Source organism: Epinephelus lanceolatus, chromosome 6 (assembly GCF_041903045.1).
Source record: "Epinephelus lanceolatus isolate andai-2023 chromosome 6, ASM4190304v1, whole genome shotgun sequence".
Lineage (NCBI taxonomy): Eukaryota > Metazoa > Chordata > Actinopteri > Perciformes > Serranidae > Epinephelus > Epinephelus lanceolatus.
The window spans coordinates 25,186,042-25,206,501 of NC_135739.1; the positions used below are offsets into that span (position 1 = coordinate 25,186,042).

At 39.6% G+C, this 20,460-nt stretch overlaps 1 protein-coding gene across 2 annotated transcripts; it reads left to right on the forward strand.

Moving 5' to 3' along the window:
• Nucleotides 1-4,155: 4,155 nt before the first annotated feature.
• Nucleotides 4,156-20,449, forward strand: gipc3 (GIPC PDZ domain containing family, member 3). Of its 2 annotated transcripts, none has more exons than XM_033621311.2 (6): nt 4,156-4,540; nt 9,891-10,076; nt 10,182-10,362; nt 15,750-15,859; nt 16,394-16,475; nt 18,925-20,449. In XM_033621311.2, exons 1-6 carry the CDS (start codon nt 4,268-4,270, stop codon nt 19,074-19,076), a joined length of 984 nt encoding a protein of 327 aa, XP_033477202.1. In that variant the 5' UTR covers nt 4,156-4,267; the 3' UTR covers nt 19,077-20,449. The 2 variants fall into 2 exon arrangements, with proteins under 2 accessions (XP_033477202.1, XP_033477203.1); XM_033621312.2 differs by having other exon boundaries at nt 16,397-16,475.
• Nucleotides 20,450-20,460: the final 11 nt, after the last annotated feature.

A 20,460-nucleotide genomic window follows, 5' to 3' on the forward strand; every position in this document is an offset into this window, starting at 1 on the left:
CAGATAATTGGGCAAAGTGGGGAACTACGCAAAGATGTACGACTGACAAAAGCCCCAGCTTCAAAGTGTGTCAGTTGGTTTGAGGTGTTTTGTTCGAGAATATGAACAATGCAATATCCTGACCTTGAGGCCCTGTGTGTCAGTGAGATGTGAAAGTGACATGGAATTCACATTCAGCACCACAGACAGTCATTGCTGAATGATCCAAGCATCAAAAAAGCCCAGATAAAAAAAAAGAAATGAAATAGAATAAAAGAAAGTATATGTCACTGTAAATGTCTTTGGTCCACACATTTTGCTAATATTAACAGTCTGAGTAATGAAGCATGAATTATTCAGCCTTGATGTAGTCAATATTTGTAAATGACACGCCGTCTGTTCACAGCCAATCAGCTGAGAGTCACATAAGAAGGGCGTATTTAGAATATGCTTTTGCAAACAAGAGAAATGTTTTAGCAGCTTTCATTACTGGCTTTTATTACATTTGTTTATACTTCTCTGTAATATATAACCACTGTAGATAAAGGAAGCATTAACAGACTGCTGTTATGAATCCTGCATGTTTCCTTATTGTTTGCATTTGGAGTTTTTGAGCTGTCACTATAAAGTTTTAGTTCTTTCAGTTATAAAATTTACAAGCAAAGCCTTTGCCTTAACTTGTAACGAAGCAGTAGCTGTAAATGACATAAGAAGAAGGGTGCAACTTTTGTGCAGTGTTGGTGTATGAGTGAAAATACATTTCAAATGAAGAATAGGGCTTTGAGAGATAACTGGAAGCTACATCAACTTCTTGATTTGATTCGTTTGTTACTTTCTGAGCCAGTGAACAATGAAAACGTTCATGTTACGATCTTGGTGGGTGGAAATCCTTCCAAAGTGGGCAACAGCCACAACTGACAACTTTAAAGGTCCAGTGTGTAGGATTTAGGGACATACACTGGTAGAAAAGGAATATAATATAATAAGGATTTTTCTTTAGTGAGTAATCAGCTCAAAATAAGAATTGTTGTGTTTTCATTATCTTAAAATTATCCTTTTATATCTGTGGAGCAGGTCCTTGTCCACAGAGTCAGCTATGTTGCGCTGCCATTTTTCTGTAGTAACTCAAAATGGATAGACCAAACTCTGGCTCTCGATGTGGCCATTCACGTTTTCATGTTTTTGCGTTTTTTTATCAGCCACCATAGTTAGCAGCTCCTCCACAATTAGCATCGTCGGAAAAACAGTTTTTTAAAACATGAAACTGCTTTATTCAGTGTTTTCAGTGTTTTTATCAGTTAGTGGTATCAAAACCTGAACAACGAACAGTGGAAGAATTCTAACTGGGAGAAGTTTTAGCTGGCTGCAAACTGCAATCCTCACTTTTAGATGCCAATAAATCCCCCTAAATCTTAAACAATACGCCTTTAAAGATCCAGTGTGTAGGATTTAGTGGTATCTAGTGGTGAGGTTGCAGAACTGAAACTTCTCCCATGTGCCAAGCAGGGGCGGACTGGGACACAAATTCAGCCCGGGACATTCAGGCGCACCGGCCTACACACTGGCCCATGCACTGGCCCACACGTTTCTACCTATGATCCTCTATATGCTTGTACACACTACACAAACGCACTGACTAATTATTATACAAAGACATCAGTAATTGTCTGCCCTGCCCAGCCCTGCTCTTGTATTACATTAAGTCCAATTTATATCTCCATGGCTCACAGCCATGAACTAAGGAGGTATAAATTGGGCAATAGGCCCTATAGTCAACTTTTAGTCAACTTATTACTACAACAAAAAAATCCCACTTAGTACTACTAAAAAGGTTTTCCTCTGGCTAAAATGTAATGCATAGTAGGCTCCTCATCATGACTGGGGTTAGTCTGTCCCTCAGCTTCATTGTCCTTGGGACTGGGAGCACCACCTAACGTTAATTGCGTGCATCCACAGGAAAAAAGCAAGCACATATTTTATTTTAGTACAGGTTCAAATTATAATGACTTAATGCAATACCTAGTAGGCTAGTTGGCCTCTTGAACTGGACACTAACAAGAAATACACAATTTTCCAAAGCCAACCTTGTATGTAGGATAACTATGATGGCCAATAAGAAAACACAGAAATGCAAATGGCCTAATTTAAAGCCAGTGTCTGATTTGTCCGTTCTGGGCTACTGTAGAACAACATGGCAGACTCTATCAAAGCGCACCTGAACCCTTTGATATAAACAGCTAATTTTAAGGTAACGAAAACACAATTATTCATATTTTCAGGTGATTTTAAACAAATGAAAACAGTTTCTGATCACCATCTTTGCCAATAGATGCCCCTAAATCCTACACACTGGACCTTTAAACAAAGGTCCTCTCCTGTTTAGCAAACACGATAAAAGCTCATTTCCAACAAAATGTTTGTATTTGTGCTGCCAGTTACAAATCTGGGAAACCTAAGTCAGTCTGTTATCTCTGATGTTGCCTAAGTGAGACATCTGTTTGCTTTGGAAAAGCTAGACAGAAGCTGTCACGTATGTCTCTACAAGAAGAGAAAGTGAGATGCCCTCTGCTTGGAGGACTACCTATCCATTATCTGTTGCAGAAGGAATGTTTTGTCAGTGAGATCCTTATTATCAGCTGCTGGTGTAAACGCTCTGACCTTGGGAGGCTATAGCAAGACCTTGGCCTGGAAAAACGAGGCTGTGACGCAGAGAGCTGCAGTCCTGCACCTTATAGAACAGGTGTGCAGGGATGCTTATGAAGCAGTAAAATAAAAGTACAACACAGGCTGAATCCCCACTGTACAATGACTGAATGTAAATGTTTGGTTTGATGTTATACTTAAACAGAGTACACATATCAAAAAGAAAAGTGCGTTTCTAAATAAAGCCCAATATATGGCATTATTACTCATGTAATACTGAGAGACAGGAGATGAATGTGTGTATGTTATATGTTATATAACTTCAGACATTTCAATCAGTCATCTATTTAAACATCTCAGACCGTCTTTTCGTACATACCGTACATCCTGCCTGAAAGAATCTTTGTCTGAGGGGAATCACAATGGAATGCCAACACATTCCCAGCTGGCGTTTTAAAATGTGATTTTTGTGGAATTTCCAGAGCTAAACGGGGATAGATAGCTTTTTGTGTCATGGCATGACAGCTTCCTTGATTTGCACATGAGTAAGGCATCACATGGGACAAAGTGTGACAGATAAAATTGTTAAGGCTGTCAGACCATCGGACCATCATGGCAGAACAAAACAGGAATGCATGGCTCGTTAGTGTTTATGTGTTTCAATCCATCTTTCTGAGATTTAAGATGTAAAAAAATGTGTGTCTCATCATACATTTTACAGTATCTTAGCATTATTTCCATAATTTGTCACGTGTATAACAGGCATTTTGTTTCGAGTCAAGACAGTCCATCATTTCTCAAAACATGCTTACCTTTCATAATTGTTTAAGGCACAATTATATCAAATTCAGTTCTAGGAGCTAAATAATAATATATCTATTATTTTAGGGCTTTCCTGTCATGTGTACACACATTCTGGTACAGTAACGTTGGAAACTGATATCTAAAAACCTTGTCAGTACAAGAAGCAGATCATGCCAGCATGGATTAAACATCTGTTTAGTGGCTTTAACTGTCATCTTCTGTATGGTCTGTCCATTGGGTCAAAAAGGTCAGTGCATCACCAAGGATTCACCTCAGCAACAGCCAATTTCATTCAATGAGGCCAGTGAAGGGGGGAGCACCTCACTCCCTACCCTCTGATATCATCTTACCTGTAACACTGGGACATTGTCTGTGGCAAATGTTCAAGCGGCCCACTTTGGAAAACATTTTGCAGGTATGCTGGGCATTTTCACACTTCAGAGGGATGTTCACATTTTCGGGGTCATGTTTGTCTTGCATCCAGACTGATATGGGGGGACTACAGCTTAAGCATGTCATGTGCATGAAGAAACCTGTACCTGGTGTGTTTTGTTTGTGTTCTTTATGCGTGAGCTGCCAGAGGCTCAGGTGTAACACATACAGTCCTCAGCTCAGAGGGTGTTGGGTTTCAACCCAGCAGGGTCTGGCTGGCCTCCTCCAGCTACTGTTACCAGGCTACTCTCATCACTTATTTATATGCTCTCCTCACCCCAAAGCTCTCGGTGGCTATTTGGTTGGGTGGTTGGTCGGCTAAGCGGGGGGAAGGACAGAATTTCCCTTTTTGCCAGAGCAGTGCACCATCAGGGCTCCTAGAGGAGCACCGTACCTGAGCTGGGGCCCGATGCAGAACGGGGAGGCTATGAGCCCACAGGACTCTGAGGCCATGGAGGAGCAGAAGGCCCAGCACCAGAATCAGGGTTGTGTGGAGCCCACAGCACCGCCACTTCCTCCTCCCTCACCGCCACCACCAGGGCCACCAGAATACCCCAGACCTCGGCTCATCTTCCACACCCAGCTGGCTCACGGGAGTCCCACAGGCCGCATCCATGGATTCACCAATGTCAAGGAGCTGTACGCCAAGATCGCTGAAGTGTTCAACATCTCCCCCTCAGAGGTACAAATCAAACTCAGCTTTGCGTGTCAGCATGATTTAGCTAAATTGTGACATTTCCAGGTTCATGAGAAATGATCAAGATTAAAAAATGGTGTTATTTCTTTCTTGCATTTCTGCTCAGGCAGGCCAGCTGCAAATAGGTATTAGGTTTCCATTCTAGGCTATTTTCCATGATGCACTATTGAAGATCATTTGGCCGCAGTACTGTCTGCCAGACTTTGTACTCGCCTGCGCCTTGACCAGGATCAATAATGGAAACAAATAAACAGATGATGTTGTGTTGTTCAGCAAACACCAATAGAAGTGGTAGTGACTTTATTGCAAAACAAAACCAGGTGATGAACATTTTTGAAAGTCATTCAGATAACAAAGTAGGGTAAAAAACAAATAACAAGTGCTCAGTTACGTTGGAGCAAATATCCCCCAAATCCTATCCTGTGGTAACAACAATTACTGTACTTAATTTGCCTGTTCCATTGGAAATAATCAAATCCAGAGATTTAGATTTAGATTTAAACATGGGATCCTACGTTTCCCATAATGCAAACATTACACTTTCCATGAGACTCTTCATTCCTTGTGAGTACCCACATCTTTCAAACTCAGTTTGAAATATAAGCTTCCTTTTGTAATGTTGTCAGTCCAAGATAATCCCCTGATGTCATCACAAGGGTTATTTCCTCAGACTAAACAAAGCTTGTCCAAATCCAAAATACATTAAAAAAGCTGTTTCCATAGCCTGACTATAACCCCACATGACTGGTAAACTGACTGTGTGTGTAAAAATAGAGTTCCCATTTCAAAAACCCCAACAAGTAACATTACCGTTAATATCTTAATACAGCATTGATTAAGCTGTAAAAAGTGGCTGAATTTTCTGATTTAGAGACATTCAAAAATAGATTTCAGGCAATCCCTATTTCCGAAATGGTTATCCAACACTGTGGGACTAAACAAAGCAAGATTCAAAGCACTGTAGGGGATCAAAGGTGTGGTCTGAAGTCAGGTTACAGCAGGCAGCTGCGCAAGGCCAGAATCCTTGAAAAGAAGTCTAGTCACTAAACCTTTAGTAGGTCAGGGCTGGCCAAACCACACTGCAGCCTGATACTGCTCTCAGTGCTCAGCACAGCCAAGGCCACAAGCTGTCTCAGGCAGATGGCAAAGAAAGACCTTTCAAAGTCTACACTTTATTTTTGTATTTCAAACGTGACTTTTATTCAGAGCTGCTGGAAGTGGATGCAAAAGTAAATGGTAAAATGGTAACTGGACTGCACTTGTATCGCTCCTTTCTAGCCTTCCGACCACAAACTTTTACACTACATGTCACACTCACCCATTCACACACACATTCACACACACTGGTGGCTGAGGCTATCATACATGGTGCCACTTGGTACTCAGTAACACTGATGGAACAGCCATTAGGAGCAATTTGGGGTTCAGTATAAGTCAGGATAATTGTGGTCATGTACAGTATGCAGCTGTTCTGCATGCTTCTCCTGTATATTATGGTAAGGCAGCAATAAATATTACACATTGGCCTTATCTAATACTTATCAGTAGTGTTATGAAGGCCACCATGAAGGCTTTCCCTATCAGTGTATCACTACCTGTTGGACACGAATGACTGGAGATGAAGGGATATAGACCGATGTGGGAGAGCTAACCTTGATGATCTTATCAGGCACCACCCAGCCTTGGTTGTGTCTTATATTTTGGCCTGTTAAGTTACATAAGATCCAATGTTTAAATGCTACATATCTATTTTAGAAAGACACTGTCAGCTTATGTTCATTAACACAGGATATCACACCATATTTTTTTCATTTCATATTGTTAGCTCTAGCTATTTCCTCACAGCAACGGGATCCTCTGTATCTGCACTCACTGCTGTCTGCATGCTATGTTGTAACTCAGACATTTTTGTACTAACTGAATGAGACACTCTAAATTCCTGTGAATGTGTTTGTCTTCTTATATACTTATGTAAGCCATGCGGTAACTTGGCGGCCTGTTCAGGGTATACTCTGCCAAGTGTGTGCTGGGATAATCTCCAGTGGTCTGGAAGGAATAAACAATTTAGATAACAGTCAGATTGATGACCAATAATAGCAAGTAATGCAAAGGCTTGAGTTTGACATTGTAACATATACATAATGATAAATGGTAAAGATGAATCTTTCAAACCTTGAGACGTTTGAGTTTTTGTCAGTGTAGACTGTCTCTAATTCTAATGCAGAAGACTAGAATAATCAATAAACACGCACCTTTTCTGGTCTTAAATGCTTTAAGACATTAAATTAAATGTTTTATGAGGCATTATTCAAATTATAGCTGATTTAATAGCCTGTATATCAGGACCTTGAACTGCAGCCAATATTCAAGTCACAAGACTTTCTATGGAAAACCTCAAGCAATTAGTCGGTGATAGAAGTACATCAGTTTCCTTGACCTCCTGTGGACTGAACAGCAGCAGCATAAAGTTACAGTACAGCTAGATGTCAAAGATGACCTTGGACTACAGTCAGACTGTTCCGCCCACCAAGACAACTATGATGAGCAATATCTTACAGGAACTGTTCCAAGTACGAGAAAAGTTCACCTGGGTTATCTTTCCGCTATGGATTATAGGTTTATTATAGTCAAACTTGAACTTTAACCTCGGGTTTCAGAATAGACAACAAAAAGACTTCCGCAAAAATGAAAGCTATTCCCAAAACAAGGCAATTACTGTTCTGAACTATAAAAGCAACTATAAAAAGTGTGGGCTGGAGATGTTATCAGAGAGTCACGTGTTTAGTCCGACAATATAAAATGTGCCAATTCTGGTTTTTAAACCACAATTATTCTGACACATACACAGATTAAGTCATATCTGATGACCTCTCGACTTTCAATCAATAATTCAACCACTAACCTTCGAAAACAACCATGATTTTGGCAGAAAACTCCTAAAACAAATAGAAACATGCAATCATATATCCAAATCAAAGAGTGCTGTGACTGACTCTATTGTTAACACTGAAATATACAAATGCTCTGAATGAGTTGCCACATTCATAACTCAACACAAAATGGCCAAGAGCAAAATCAAAGTGTGGCTCTTCTGCCCTCTGCTGGTTAACATCTATACAGCACAACTAAAGGAATTCTTATCGGCTCCATTTGGCTTTGTAATAAAACAGGAGGTAAAAAATAAAACACCAGGAAATGCCAGAGAAACTATAATCACATTTATTGTAGGGAATAGGTAGGCAATTATTGTTGTTTTCCAAAACATAACTCATTCATTTTATAAAAAGTAATTTATAAGGATGATCAAGCAATACATAAACAACTGCATCCACTTGAAATTCTCACTAATTCTTGGGCAATGTTACAGACATTTTTTAAAAGGTAAAACAGTTTACTTTTTTATAACTGAAATGTGCGCTATCAAAGATTAAGGGGCCACTCTGAAATGGTTAATAAAATGTTATTATGTTAATATAATTGTGACCAGAGGGTGAAGACTGGGACCATTTCAGACAGTCATTTTTACAGATTTGACACAAAGGGATAGCAGAAACAAGGTTTCCAAAAAGTGACAATAATGTTTATTAATTATATATACTAAAAACAAGATGTAAAAACATTTTTTGTTGGTGACCATAAAAGCATATATGGCAGTCCTAGGAGAACATAAAACCCAAACAAACAAAAAAAAAATGGCTGTGTATGTTAAGAGGTGAGGGGAACCACAAAGGAGTAACCCACACACCAAAGAAATGGGCTGGAAAAGGCCACATAAAGAGTCCACAGGCTGAGATCAATATAAAGAAGTCCAAAACATAAGTGTAAAAACCAAAAAAGTGCTCCCAAAAAAAAAAAAAAAAAAAAAAAAGGCGCAAAAGAGGCAGCAAGCAAACATTTCAGTCCTAGACTATCATCAGTGCTACTGACGTGTTTTCCAACAGAGATAAAGACAGGCAGGCCCTACCAGGTGTGGCCAATCTATTGATTAATGATATGTGACATATTTGTGAGTACAACTACTATATTCAGAAGCAGTGTTACAAAAGTGATGATTATATAATTCTTGGTAATAAAGAGACCCTACAACAGAGATATTCAAATGTATATAGCCTATGGAAAGAAGATATGTACAGCAACAATAATACTATCACTAAACCATGTGTGTGAATAAAAACCATCTACATAGGTACAGGAGATCCATGCTGGCACATGCAGATTGGGATGGAAAAGGGCCACCTACAGAAAACAAGACAAATTAAGTGTTTCATTAAGGCCTAGAGGCTGTTCAGTTTTAAGGATCCATCTGCTTTCCGACTGAAGGAGTTTTGTTTCAAGGTCTGTGTGTCTACGGCTGGGATTCACTCTATCAGTGCTGCAGAATCTAAGTTCAGTAGCTGGATGTTTAGCTTCCTGGAAATGTCTAGTTACAGGGGATTTAGGATCACCTCTGTGGATGGAGCTTCTGTGTTCATTGATTCTGGTTCTGAGTTTGCAGATACCTATATATTGTAGGCCACATGGACATTAAAGCAGATAAATAACATTAGTAGAGCGACAAGTAATGAATTTCTAAATTTTGTATTGTTTTTAGTGGTGTGGCTAACAAAAGAATTAGCCTTCTTGTGGTTTTGACAAGAAGTGCAGTGACGACAAGGAAAGAAGCCAGTGGGTTTTCGTCAATGCTTCCTCCTTGTCCAGTATGAAAAGAATCTGCATGTACCGGCATATTGCGGATGTTGCGGCTTCTGGAGTGAACAAAAAGAGGCAGATTAGAAAATAGACTTCTTCCCACATCATCAGCAGATAGTATATGCCAGTGTCTAGTTATGATGTCCTTCATTTGTTTACTAATGGGGCTGAAGGTAGTACAACAAACCAGATTGTCAGATCGAGATTTTTTAATGGGTGGACCAGTACAGGTAAAGGAGCGAGCTTTGCATAAAGCTGAGTGTATGTTAAGAACTATTAGTCAGTGGGTGGAGTTGTTGTCCACCAAGCCGGGGGGGATTTAGGGTTAAGACCCATTCAGGCCAATGCAAAAAAAGGAGCGAGGTTACATACACACGAACACAGAGACACACAAAATGTAAGATAAAGTGCAAGGTGAAAACAGCAAAACAACACTCAACCATGCAATAAGAGTGGATAGTTAGGGAGCTAGGCCCCGGCTTGAACAGGCCCCAGCCCTCCCTCACTCACTGTGCTGGCCATCACATGAAAATCTGGCCTACAACACACACAAATGAGAAGCAGTGTCTTTGCAGCCTGAAGATTTACATGGTAAATATATAGAGTACCATGAATGAGCTACTTTCTGGTCCATATCTTCTCTTAGATCCTGTTCTGCACCCTCAACTCTCACAAAGTGGACATGCAGAAGCTGCTGGGGGGACAGATCGGACTGGAAGACTTCATCTTCGCTCACGTCAGAGGGGAGACCAAGGAGGTGGAGGTGACAAAGACAGAAGACGCCTTGGGCCTCACTATCACAGACAATGGAGCCGGATACGCTTTCATCAAGGTGAACAAGTGGCAGGGTTTAACAAGCTGAGCCTTGTCTGTCATCTCAATTTAAATCTAATTGGGAATCTAAGCAGGTGAAAAATGTTAAATGTGTTTCTTTCAGAGGATAAAGGAAGGCAGCACCATAGACCGGCTGAAGACAGTATGTGTTGGTGACCACATCGAGGCCATCAACGACCAGAGCATTGTAGGCTGCCGACACTACGAGGTGGCTAAGATGCTGAAAGAGCAAGCGAGAGGCATACCCTTCACTCTCCGCCTGGTGGGGCCCAAGAAGGCCTTTGGTGAGTGGAAAATATTTCTCTGTGACTGGGGACTGTACGATTAATGCTCAGTAGTCTTTACAAATATTTGGACTAAAAATATCACTGTCCTTGTCTGCTAATCAGTGATATTGTGTGGTATAAATCCATTTCTGATTAAACAACAGGATAAAAACCAGCAGAGCAGAGGCACTGACAACCAGGAAGTGCAGGCACTGGAATAAAGATCATGGAAAAACAAACATTTCATTGTTACTGTTAGGTCTCAGCACACGCAGGAAGCAAAGGTGTGTGTTGGCTGGGATTCATAACACTGACTATTAATATCCCAGGTGGCAAAAGCTGCCCCTAGGGTATATTTTTTATGATGGGACTGATCATGCAAGGTAAAGCACCAAGCTGATTCCTCAGGGAGCCTCTCTTAGCCACAGATGGCCACAGTGTTTGACTGATTTCAGCTTTCTCCGGTATGTTTTCATATCTCACGATCCAAACAGAAAACAGAGACAGGAACACTTTAGAGAGTACTAGGCTGTCTGCCAGTGAGCCTGGAAAAGTGCTCAAACTTAGCAGCTACAATTAATTGAGCAGTATTATGGCAGTGGTTATTCAGCCTCGGCCCAAAGAATTTTGTGTGACAGTAGATGATTTAAAATGGCTCTGCAAGGATAAATCAATTCAAACTCTGAAAAAACTTGAAGCAAAACATAGAAACAAAATAAATGTCTTTGGTTGTAAGTAAATGCAGCTCTTGTTTACAGAGTGACTGTAATTATTACAGAGAAATAGAACATTGGTAATAGTGCTTTGGAAATCAACTCCTTAAAATGAGCAACTGAAATAAGTTTTCATTTTCAATCAAGTACAGGCAAAATTAAAAAGGCTTAAGGGATTCTTCACAACATCACAACCACCAGAGAAACACAGGGTATTCTTTTCAATAGTTAAACTTTTTTTAAGCTAACAATTTAACTCCAGGCATAAAACATATGAAACAAAAGCAAAGCAAACCTTTTATAGGAATACATAAACAATCTGGAAGCACCCCTCCACACACACAAATTTATACCTCTATGAGTCTACCTTAATTTTAACTTAAACAAGTCCATACCCATTGGTAGCTTTGTCACCTTCTACCTATGCCAATCCTCAATGCCTATGTGCAGTTTCACATAGATTGACAACGTCAGTGAGTAGAAAAATGTGGGACAGACAGAATGACTGACTGACAAAATGACATACTGACAGTTTCCGTGATTATGTACAGCATACCATACCATGACTTAGTCATACCAAAAATTAGAAAGAACAACAACATTGGGCCACAGGGGGAGCCACAGCGATCGGTCGCATTTTAGCCATTTTTAAGCATTTTTCTGTTGTTACAGCGCCACCCAGTTGCCAATTAGAGTTACATTTCTCCAGTCACCTTGAGGCGTCCTGTTCTACATATCTACCAAGTTTAGTAAAAATCAATATAGCGGTTAGGCCTAGATAAGAAATTAGCTCTCTAGCACCCCCATTTTGTTTGATGGGGTCAATAATGGAGGGGTCCCCTCAGATTATGTGTGGTCATATGCCTACAAAGTTGTGTGGTGATCGGTGAAACCCTTGAGATGTTATACACCTTTATGTGATGAGCCACGCCCTCCGCAATATTCATTGCCTTATAGAAGCTCAGTTTTAGTGAGTTTTCCAACTTTTGCCAAGAGGGAACTTTAGATATTGGTCCCTAGATTATGTTCACCCAGTTTCATGCAGATCGGTCAAACTTCCTAGGGAGAGATCGATTTGAAGTGTTTTTCAAAAAATTCAAAATGGCGGGAAATCTATATAACCAGAAGTTATGGGTTCTTGAGGCAAATTTGTTGCTCATGAGGAGAGGCATCTCTGTGCAAAGTTTCATGTCTCTACGACATACGGGGCATGAGATATGCCCATTCAAAGTTTGCAATTTCAATCGGTTGCTATAGCGCCCCCCTTTGGCCAATTGATGTAATATTGCTTCATTGGCATCCTCCCATAACCCTCTACCACTGTGCCAGATTTCACATGGATTGACCAAGTCAGTGAGGAGAAAAACCTGGAACAGACGCACACACAGACAGACGGAGTTTTCGTCATTATAGTGTAAGAAGATCCAGTTCCAAATCCACTGCTAAAAATGTCTCAACCGCTTAAAAACCTGTCCAGAATGTCCTCACAAATATGGTACAGGAGCACACACACACACACACCCACACACACACACACACACACATTTATACTATTGTGCTTGTCAGAACATTGTATGGACTTAAAATTGGTCACTCTAACCTCACCAGTTACTGCAACATTTGTAACCCCAACATTCAACTTACCTTTAACCCCCAAATAAAGTCCCCAAAATAAACAATCAACCTTATAACAGTGTGAATAATGTGTCATCTAATGTGACACACACACACACACACACACACACACACACACAGAAAGAGAGAGAGAGAGCATAGTGCCTCTCTTTTCATACGCTTTGCAGTCACACAGAGGACAGCGCCAAACTGTACTGTAAATATTTGATCCACATATACTTGTTGTACTCTCTTCGTTGCTAGAGAGCCTGGACAGCACCTCCGTACACATTTCAGCTATTAATCTGCCAGGAATTAAAATGGATAAACAAATTCATTGGGTTACAGCGACTTGAACTTTTAGCAAAACCTTGGCTTTGCTTCTTTCTCTGACTTCTGCTGTATTTATTATTGTGTTTAAATTACATATTTATATTGTAAGTCACACTGGGAAAAGATAAGTTTAGTTAAGTTTATTTAATATTTTTAAACAAAATATTAGATGACATCACCTGATATCTGCCTTCTGCGGATGACCGAATTCTGCTCTTTTCATGCACTTTGAACCTGTGACCTTTTTTTGTTTCGGTAAAAACATAAGGGCGTCCTTTTCCCTATTCTCTTTTCCCTTCCAAGATGTGTTTTACCTGTCAAAAGTACAATAAGAGGCTTATTTATTGCATTTGCTTTGCAACAGAGGTCCCCTTATAATGTGAATATAGCAGTCTAGGCTGGAGCCCAACTGTCCACAACCTCATATCAGACAGGAAACCAAATCCATGGTCAAAGTGCCAATTTCCTGTGAACAAATAGTATTTCTATTGTCACCATGTACTGTTGTTACTGAAAGATAGCAAAGTAGTTGACAAATCAATCTCAACTCTGGAGCTTTGGACTGGCCTTCATTTGCAGATTGACTTTGCTAAGTTGTCATGGATGTTTAGATATGTATATATTATCAAACCACAACCTGGTTTTGGAGGTAACATCAGGGTAAAATGTCCTCAGGCATGCAATAGCTCTGTGTACAGTCAAACAGGAGTCACAGTTTAGTATCTGGTTGAAGTGATAAGCAGAGCAGTTAAACACGTCCCCTCATTTCGCTGTATAAACCTGCCAGTCACCATTATCATGGGTATGTAATGAATCTCTTAATAATTGTTGTAACACACACACACACACACACACACACACACAATGGCTGAGAGCCAAATCCTCATATGATGGATCACATTTCATGTGTAAAATGATTTATTACACTAATTAGAATGTAACAGAGCTGGGACTTCATTATGGCCCTAAATGTCAGAAATATTAGAGAGAGAATATTAGGTGGTGCACAGAGTGAGAGTAATTCACATTGGCAATTACAGATTGAAAGGAAAAATATTTTTATTGTCTCCAACAATTTAAATGCAGTTGTACACACAGTCAAACTGCACATGTTAAAAAAATATCATCCTTGTGACAAACCTTTTAACCTATGATTTATAAAGGCATGAGAGGTGGCATGAGTTAATACTTGGATGAATTATTATTTCCAACTAAACTTTTACTTTTAAACGATGCCACAGCACATGAACTTACTGTGTTTGTAACCAAGGTGGCAGAAATTCATAAGTAACAACTGCAAGTCTCAATTATAAATGCAGATGTGAAAGTGGCCCATAAAGTTCAATTCCAATGAGCTGTATGTTTGAGCATTGGGTCTGATATCACTATTCTACTGTATTGAAATGATCTTATTTAAAAGAGGAAATACAGTAATTTCAATGTCATATTTCAAGGTCAAATAATGAAACTTTTCAGGGGACAAACAGCCGTCGCTTCCTGAGTTTTAGTCACACACACTGTCAGCATGACGTAGCCGATGCTGACCTCTGACATCCCTCAGGAAAGAGTTTAATTCCCTTTTGTGATCAGTGACATATCATATGGAAAACAGATGCGCATCGTTTCACAGACCCTGGAGTGTGTGTGTTAAAAATAACTACTTGAGAAACTAGGTTGAGCATTCAACATGTCATAACGAAACTATGAGCTAGGATGACTATCAGTTTTGGTCTGTACCAAATTTTATCGATCCATTTTAATAGTTGTTAAGACATTTTACTCATAAACAACAATTAGTATATTATGGTGGCAGCTGTGTCCGTGTAATAGATGCTGAGCTATTTCATTGTATGTGAAGGCTTTGAGCTGGCACCAGAAGAAATGGACAATGGTTCATTAAAGTCAGTAAGACTCTTCCTCCTATACTTCATTTTGGATTTAAGTAGTGAAGCGACTGACCAACAGAATGACAATAGCAATAAGTATACGATGCTGTGGCAATATTTTCTTGTAATATCAACTTGAGTATTAACAAAAAAATGAGGCTTGTCAGTTAAATAGATAGAAGATTAAATGGAAAATGGAAATCCACGATTCACATAAACTCCATAAAGAACTGCTTTTACTGGAACTTTGGAAACACAATAATAATGAATATACATGATTGGCATCAACACTGTTCTCTGTGTGGATGGGACACAACACCACAACAAACTACACATTGAAATTTGATTTTATTTTGCTCACAGGCAGCATGCCTCTATAAAAATGATTTCTCATTTCATCACACACCAAGTATTGGTTATTAAAACAATACCTCATGCTCTAAAACTAGCAGCAGTGGCTGGGTGTCCTCAGGTAAACTCAGGATGCCTGTTATAAATTATATATTAGTTAAAATGAGTTGAATGCTTTGTCATTTGTGAGGCAAGAAGTTCACATCAGGACAGAGGAATGTGAACCACAGTGTGATGCTTAGTCTTCCTCTTTCCTAGGAAATATGTGCTGTGTTAAAAGGGGTTTGGTTTCTACTTGACAGAGGGACACCATAGTTAGCAGTGAGAGATATCAGTGGTTAAACAAACAAACTCAATCTTTAAAAAAATCCAAAGTGAAAGGACACCATGTCACAGCTAAAGAAATAAATAAAAATCCCACATCTCTTTAACTGATTAATGGCTAGCATCTTGTTTGTTTGTGTGTGTGTGTGTGTGTGTGTGTGTGCATGTGTGATTGTGTGGTTAGACATGATTGGGATGAGGACCAGAGCTCCAAAATCTAACGAGGGCAAGATGGTGAATGGCAGGGAGACGCTGCGTCTTCGCTCGAAGGGGGCTGCTACAGTTCAGGAAGTGGTGAGTTTCACACGCTCTGCTGGACAATGACTTCTTAACTTCGTCGTGTACTCAGTTAATGACATGTATACACACACACACACACACACACACACACACACACACACACTGAACTGAACTAAAAAAAAACACTTGACTCTGGTCACACATAAACTAACAATCACACATACACAGTCACACAGTACGTGTTATTCCCCAGCAATGTCTCTTACTTACTTTCCACACTTCTGCTATGATGTGAATCCACAGATCATATCACTTGGGGAAAGTCTGGAAGCAAAAAGGTCCACATTTTAAGTCACAAATATAAAACAATTGGTGAACACCTTCCAGTCATACTCGATTTAATCTAAAATCTTTGCTATATCTATATAACATAAAGATAAGTGATGAACAATAGCCTGAGATATTTGGCTCTTGCATGTTTTGGCACGAGCAATTCTGCTCTCACAGAGTTTGTATCACCATATTTAGAGCGTGAACACAACTAAATTTCCCCGGACACTTCTGTATTTTTCCTCTCCACTCCGCCAGCAGAACGAGTTTGAAGAACAGGCCACCAAAAAAGTGGACGACCTGCTGGAGAGCTACATGGGTATCAGAGATCTGGAGCTGGGTAAGACCACCCACGTAACACTTGGGGGCCTTAAAATAGACCTCACCTTTGGGTTGATGTTTGAATATACGAATGTGAACTGTTGCTGAACTGATGTTCACACAGAGATCCGAGAGTCAGTGGGGTTTACTGTGAGCTGTACTAGACTGGCAAACCACCGCACTCACTGTCTACTCTGGCATGCTGAGAAAGGCCAGCCAACTTCAGCCCTGCGCCTGATTAAGGGAAAATTCCTCCTCAGAATTTATACTTGCCCCAAATAGTTTATAATGATGAAACGCATCTCTAGGGAGCTGTTATGTATATTCTCATATGTGCTGTAATTTAGTATTTTTTTTTAACTTATTTTCCCTCAACTTTTTGGATCATGGAGTTCATGTATTTTGTGTGACTCTTCATCATTCTGTGCTTTGTGTTGGACCTTGAGTCAAGATGTTGCCATTTGTCAAGGTCAAGAATACTTTCTACACTCAGCATCAATGGTATAAGCAGACATAAAAGCAATTGGCAGCATCATCACTAAAAAAGAATTAAAGTAAAAGAAGAGAGGCTTCTCAATGCTCAACGTCCTGGGATGAATCAAGAATTTGGATGACATGCGTACTTAAAATTGCAGATACAAGTTTGCCCTTTCCCAGACTTCCAAGGCCAATGGCCTGATTTCCAGATGGATGTTTGGCTGTTTGGACCTCATTTGAAATGAGTTTATGATTTTTTAATATGCTCGCCTGCCTGTTTTATGCTTGGAATTTACCCTATGAACTTTGGTTGGTTGCATACTTTGACCCAAATATTTTTGAGGTTGGAAGGTTATTTCCAATACAATGGAGGGAAAAATACTTGAAAAAATATGATTCACTCTTATAGACAGTTTGTTTAGAGAGACAAAACAACGTTGCTAACAAATGTCTGTTGGTGACCTAATGCAACAACACTCAGCTATATGTAATGTGTCAGTGGGGATCCAAGCCATTCATTTACTCAGATACCTGCAGGCACATGGAAATCTAGCTGCCATACAAACCCTTTTTGAGGTCCCGTTGTCTGGATACACATGTACATACGGTGATAGTATTGATTACCACTGCGAAAGTTGTGGATGGTACCAATGGAACCATTCCGTACTGTTCCCATTTTTGGTCCCCCCTCTGTTCGGGTACCTAGCACACAGATCTGGTGCTAAAAGGTGGAGCTGTGAACACTGCAGTCCGTTGACTGGTCAATAGCAGACGGTCATCCTGCTCAGGGGTGAGCTGTGGCTGGTTTTGAGGCTCATGTGACCACTGTTCATACCATGGAGAGTTTTATTAGTAGACTGTAACTATAAAATGAAAGGATGTTTTGCTGCCTCTCGCAGCAGCTGGAGTTGGAGTAAAAAAATAACTCAGCGGGCCGACTACCAGCAACTTTTAAGGTGGTACGTTAACCTGCAATGTTACTCAGTGCATAAGGTGATGACGTGACTCAATCAACACACCTTAAATATTCCATATGACAACTTTGACCATCACTTTAGCTTTTATATGACATACACTTTTAGTAATGAGTGGATCTAAAAGCATTTATATATATTAATTTCGGGCTCCAGCAACACTAAACCCCTGAGCTTGCCTGAGAAAGACTATATGCACAAAGCTGCTATTTTTAAATATCCCATGGAGAGAGACTCTCACTGCAGCCTGTTTTATTTTGTTCCGAAAATGTTGGCATTCAACCTTGTTCTGTGGATGATTAACGAAATGCTAGGGTCTAGGTACCATGTCTGAAGGGTTACTTTTGGTTCCAAAGATACCATACCGAAAGTGTTTGGCGGAAATGGGGCTTTAAATAGTCTGGCAGTGTGTTAAACGTGGGGATTACATTTTGCCTGCTGATTAACTGATTTGGTTTGCTATGTCATTCAAATATCAACATAACATTAAGATACACAGTGTTTTTGGTGGGAGATTTTGAATGTGGGTATTTCCTGTGCATAAAGAAGTTGGCCGTGCCCATTTTAATCTATGTTAAGTTTCATGTTTGTTAAAGCCCTAATGCAAAAATATTCCACATAAAGTAGATACTAAAAGTTATGGTCTATGGTACTCACACATAGGCTATATTTGAGTGTCCCAACAAAGTATATTAATGATCAAGAGTATATTAACCGATACTATCAGTGGCAGCAGTTCATAAACACAGTGACATCATTGAGGTTCCCAAATCCCCAGACCCATCCTGGCAAATCACCAATGTATTCATCATTGTATAAGATTGAAATATTGTTTGGCTTGTAAATCACATGATTAACTGGCATACATCATGACTCTAAGGACCAGAATAGTACGTCTAAATAACTCTGTCTGTGCTTGGTGTTTATGCTTAGGCTGCAGAGAAAGAAAATATACTTGCTACAGTCAGAAACTACCAGCATTTGGCTGTAGTTAATCCTGTCCCTTCCTCTCCACAGCAACCACCATCGTGGAAGCGGGCAAAGACAAGAAGAACCCTGATGACTTTGCCGAGGCCTTGGACTCCGTTCTGGGAGATTTTGCTTTCCCTGATGTGTTTTTGTTTGATGTATGGGGAGCTATTGGAGACGTCAAGAATGGTAGAATGTAGACATTACCATATGCACAACATTGAGAGCGAGCTCTGTTCCCTGGTACATCCTACTGGGAAAAATGTATAGAAGGGACTTATTAATTATTAATTAACAAATTTAATTCAACCATTTCCCTTTGAACAGTCAAATGACAACAAATTGCCCATAAACAGATCATCACTCTTAATGTTTTCCTGCAATTTGACAAAATTTACCAATAAACACAAAACACAGACATTTGCAGTAGTTCTTAAATGCATTTGGACTAAAAAACAAAAAAAATTGAACTGAACCACAACTGTGTGTCGCTGATGATCTTGTTTAGAAAAAAGTGACAGTAAAATGTGTTGGTTCACATAAATACATACTTACTTCCATTTTGATTAAAGATAAAAGTTTATTAAATGTTATAAGGGCTCTCTTACCATACATATAGACCACTGTGTATAGGATATGTAAACAATGTGTCAGGAAACACAACTGCAAAACAGCGGACAATCAGCCAGCCATCTAGGAATTAAGGAAGTGAGATAAGCTACAGTTGGTGTTTTTCCTCTGATGAAGGACAACTGGGGTAAACAGGAGAGGAATGGTGAGAACGTATTTGTCTAGTTCTCCATGACCAATAACCTACACAGGCTAGAGATCTACGTGCATTATCTTTAAGTTATAATATGTTTTCACACAGGCTGTTACTATATTTATATAGAACTGGTTTACTCTATTGAAATAACCAATTTAAATATTTTCAGTCCTCAGGAAGTGACTGATCTAAACTTACAAAAAAAAATCTATTTTAAGACATTAATCAAATTCGTCATCTGGAAATGGGATCATCTGGGGAAGAAGGTCAAAGGGACGATCTCCAGCTGATGGCACTGTCCTGCAATTTCCCATATGATGGTGACTGGCAACTAAGCCCATATTTCCCACAATAAAAAAATCCCAAACAAATTAAGCTAGCTTGTTTGCGTGTAAACCATTTCCTTGGAGTTCCCTGCTGCGATGTTGCCTGAAAAAAATGAAGGTCTTCATGCCCACTAATATTAAAGTAACTTTTCACTTGCTTCCACTTTTGCCATAAGCTTACAGGAAATGTTTCTGGTTTGTTTCAATAAGAGAATGTAAATACTTGACCAGTTTGTTGCAGTCTTTATTCTTCAGTATCAATATGCTGCTCTCTCTGTCTGTCTCTGCATTGAAGAATCTTTACTGTAAGAAGAAGGGAGCATCAAACCATGTGTTGACTCGACTCAACTTCACTCAGTATTTTTCTGATTGTGATGCTGTCTTTAATCTCTTTGTATATGACTGTGCCTCTTTGTGAAGACCTGAAAATGTATGGCACATTTCACATGTTTAAATTTTAAGTAAAACAGTTGAAACCACAGTTGTTAAGCC

Excerpts from the sequence above, each read along its gene's own strand:
- gipc3 (XM_033621311.2), top strand. The coding sequence starts at position 4,268 with ATGCAGAACGGGGAGGCTATGAGCCCACAGGACTCTGAGGCCATGGAG. Across the intron at positions 10,363-15,749 it reads GGGGCCCAAGAAGGCCTTTG|ACATGATTGGGATGAGGACC; the intron begins GTGAGTGGAAAA and ends TTGTGTGGTTAG. Across the intron at positions 16,476-18,924 it reads TATCAGAGATCTGGAGCTGG|CAACCACCATCGTGGAAGCG; the intron begins GTAAGACCACCC and ends TCCTCTCCACAG.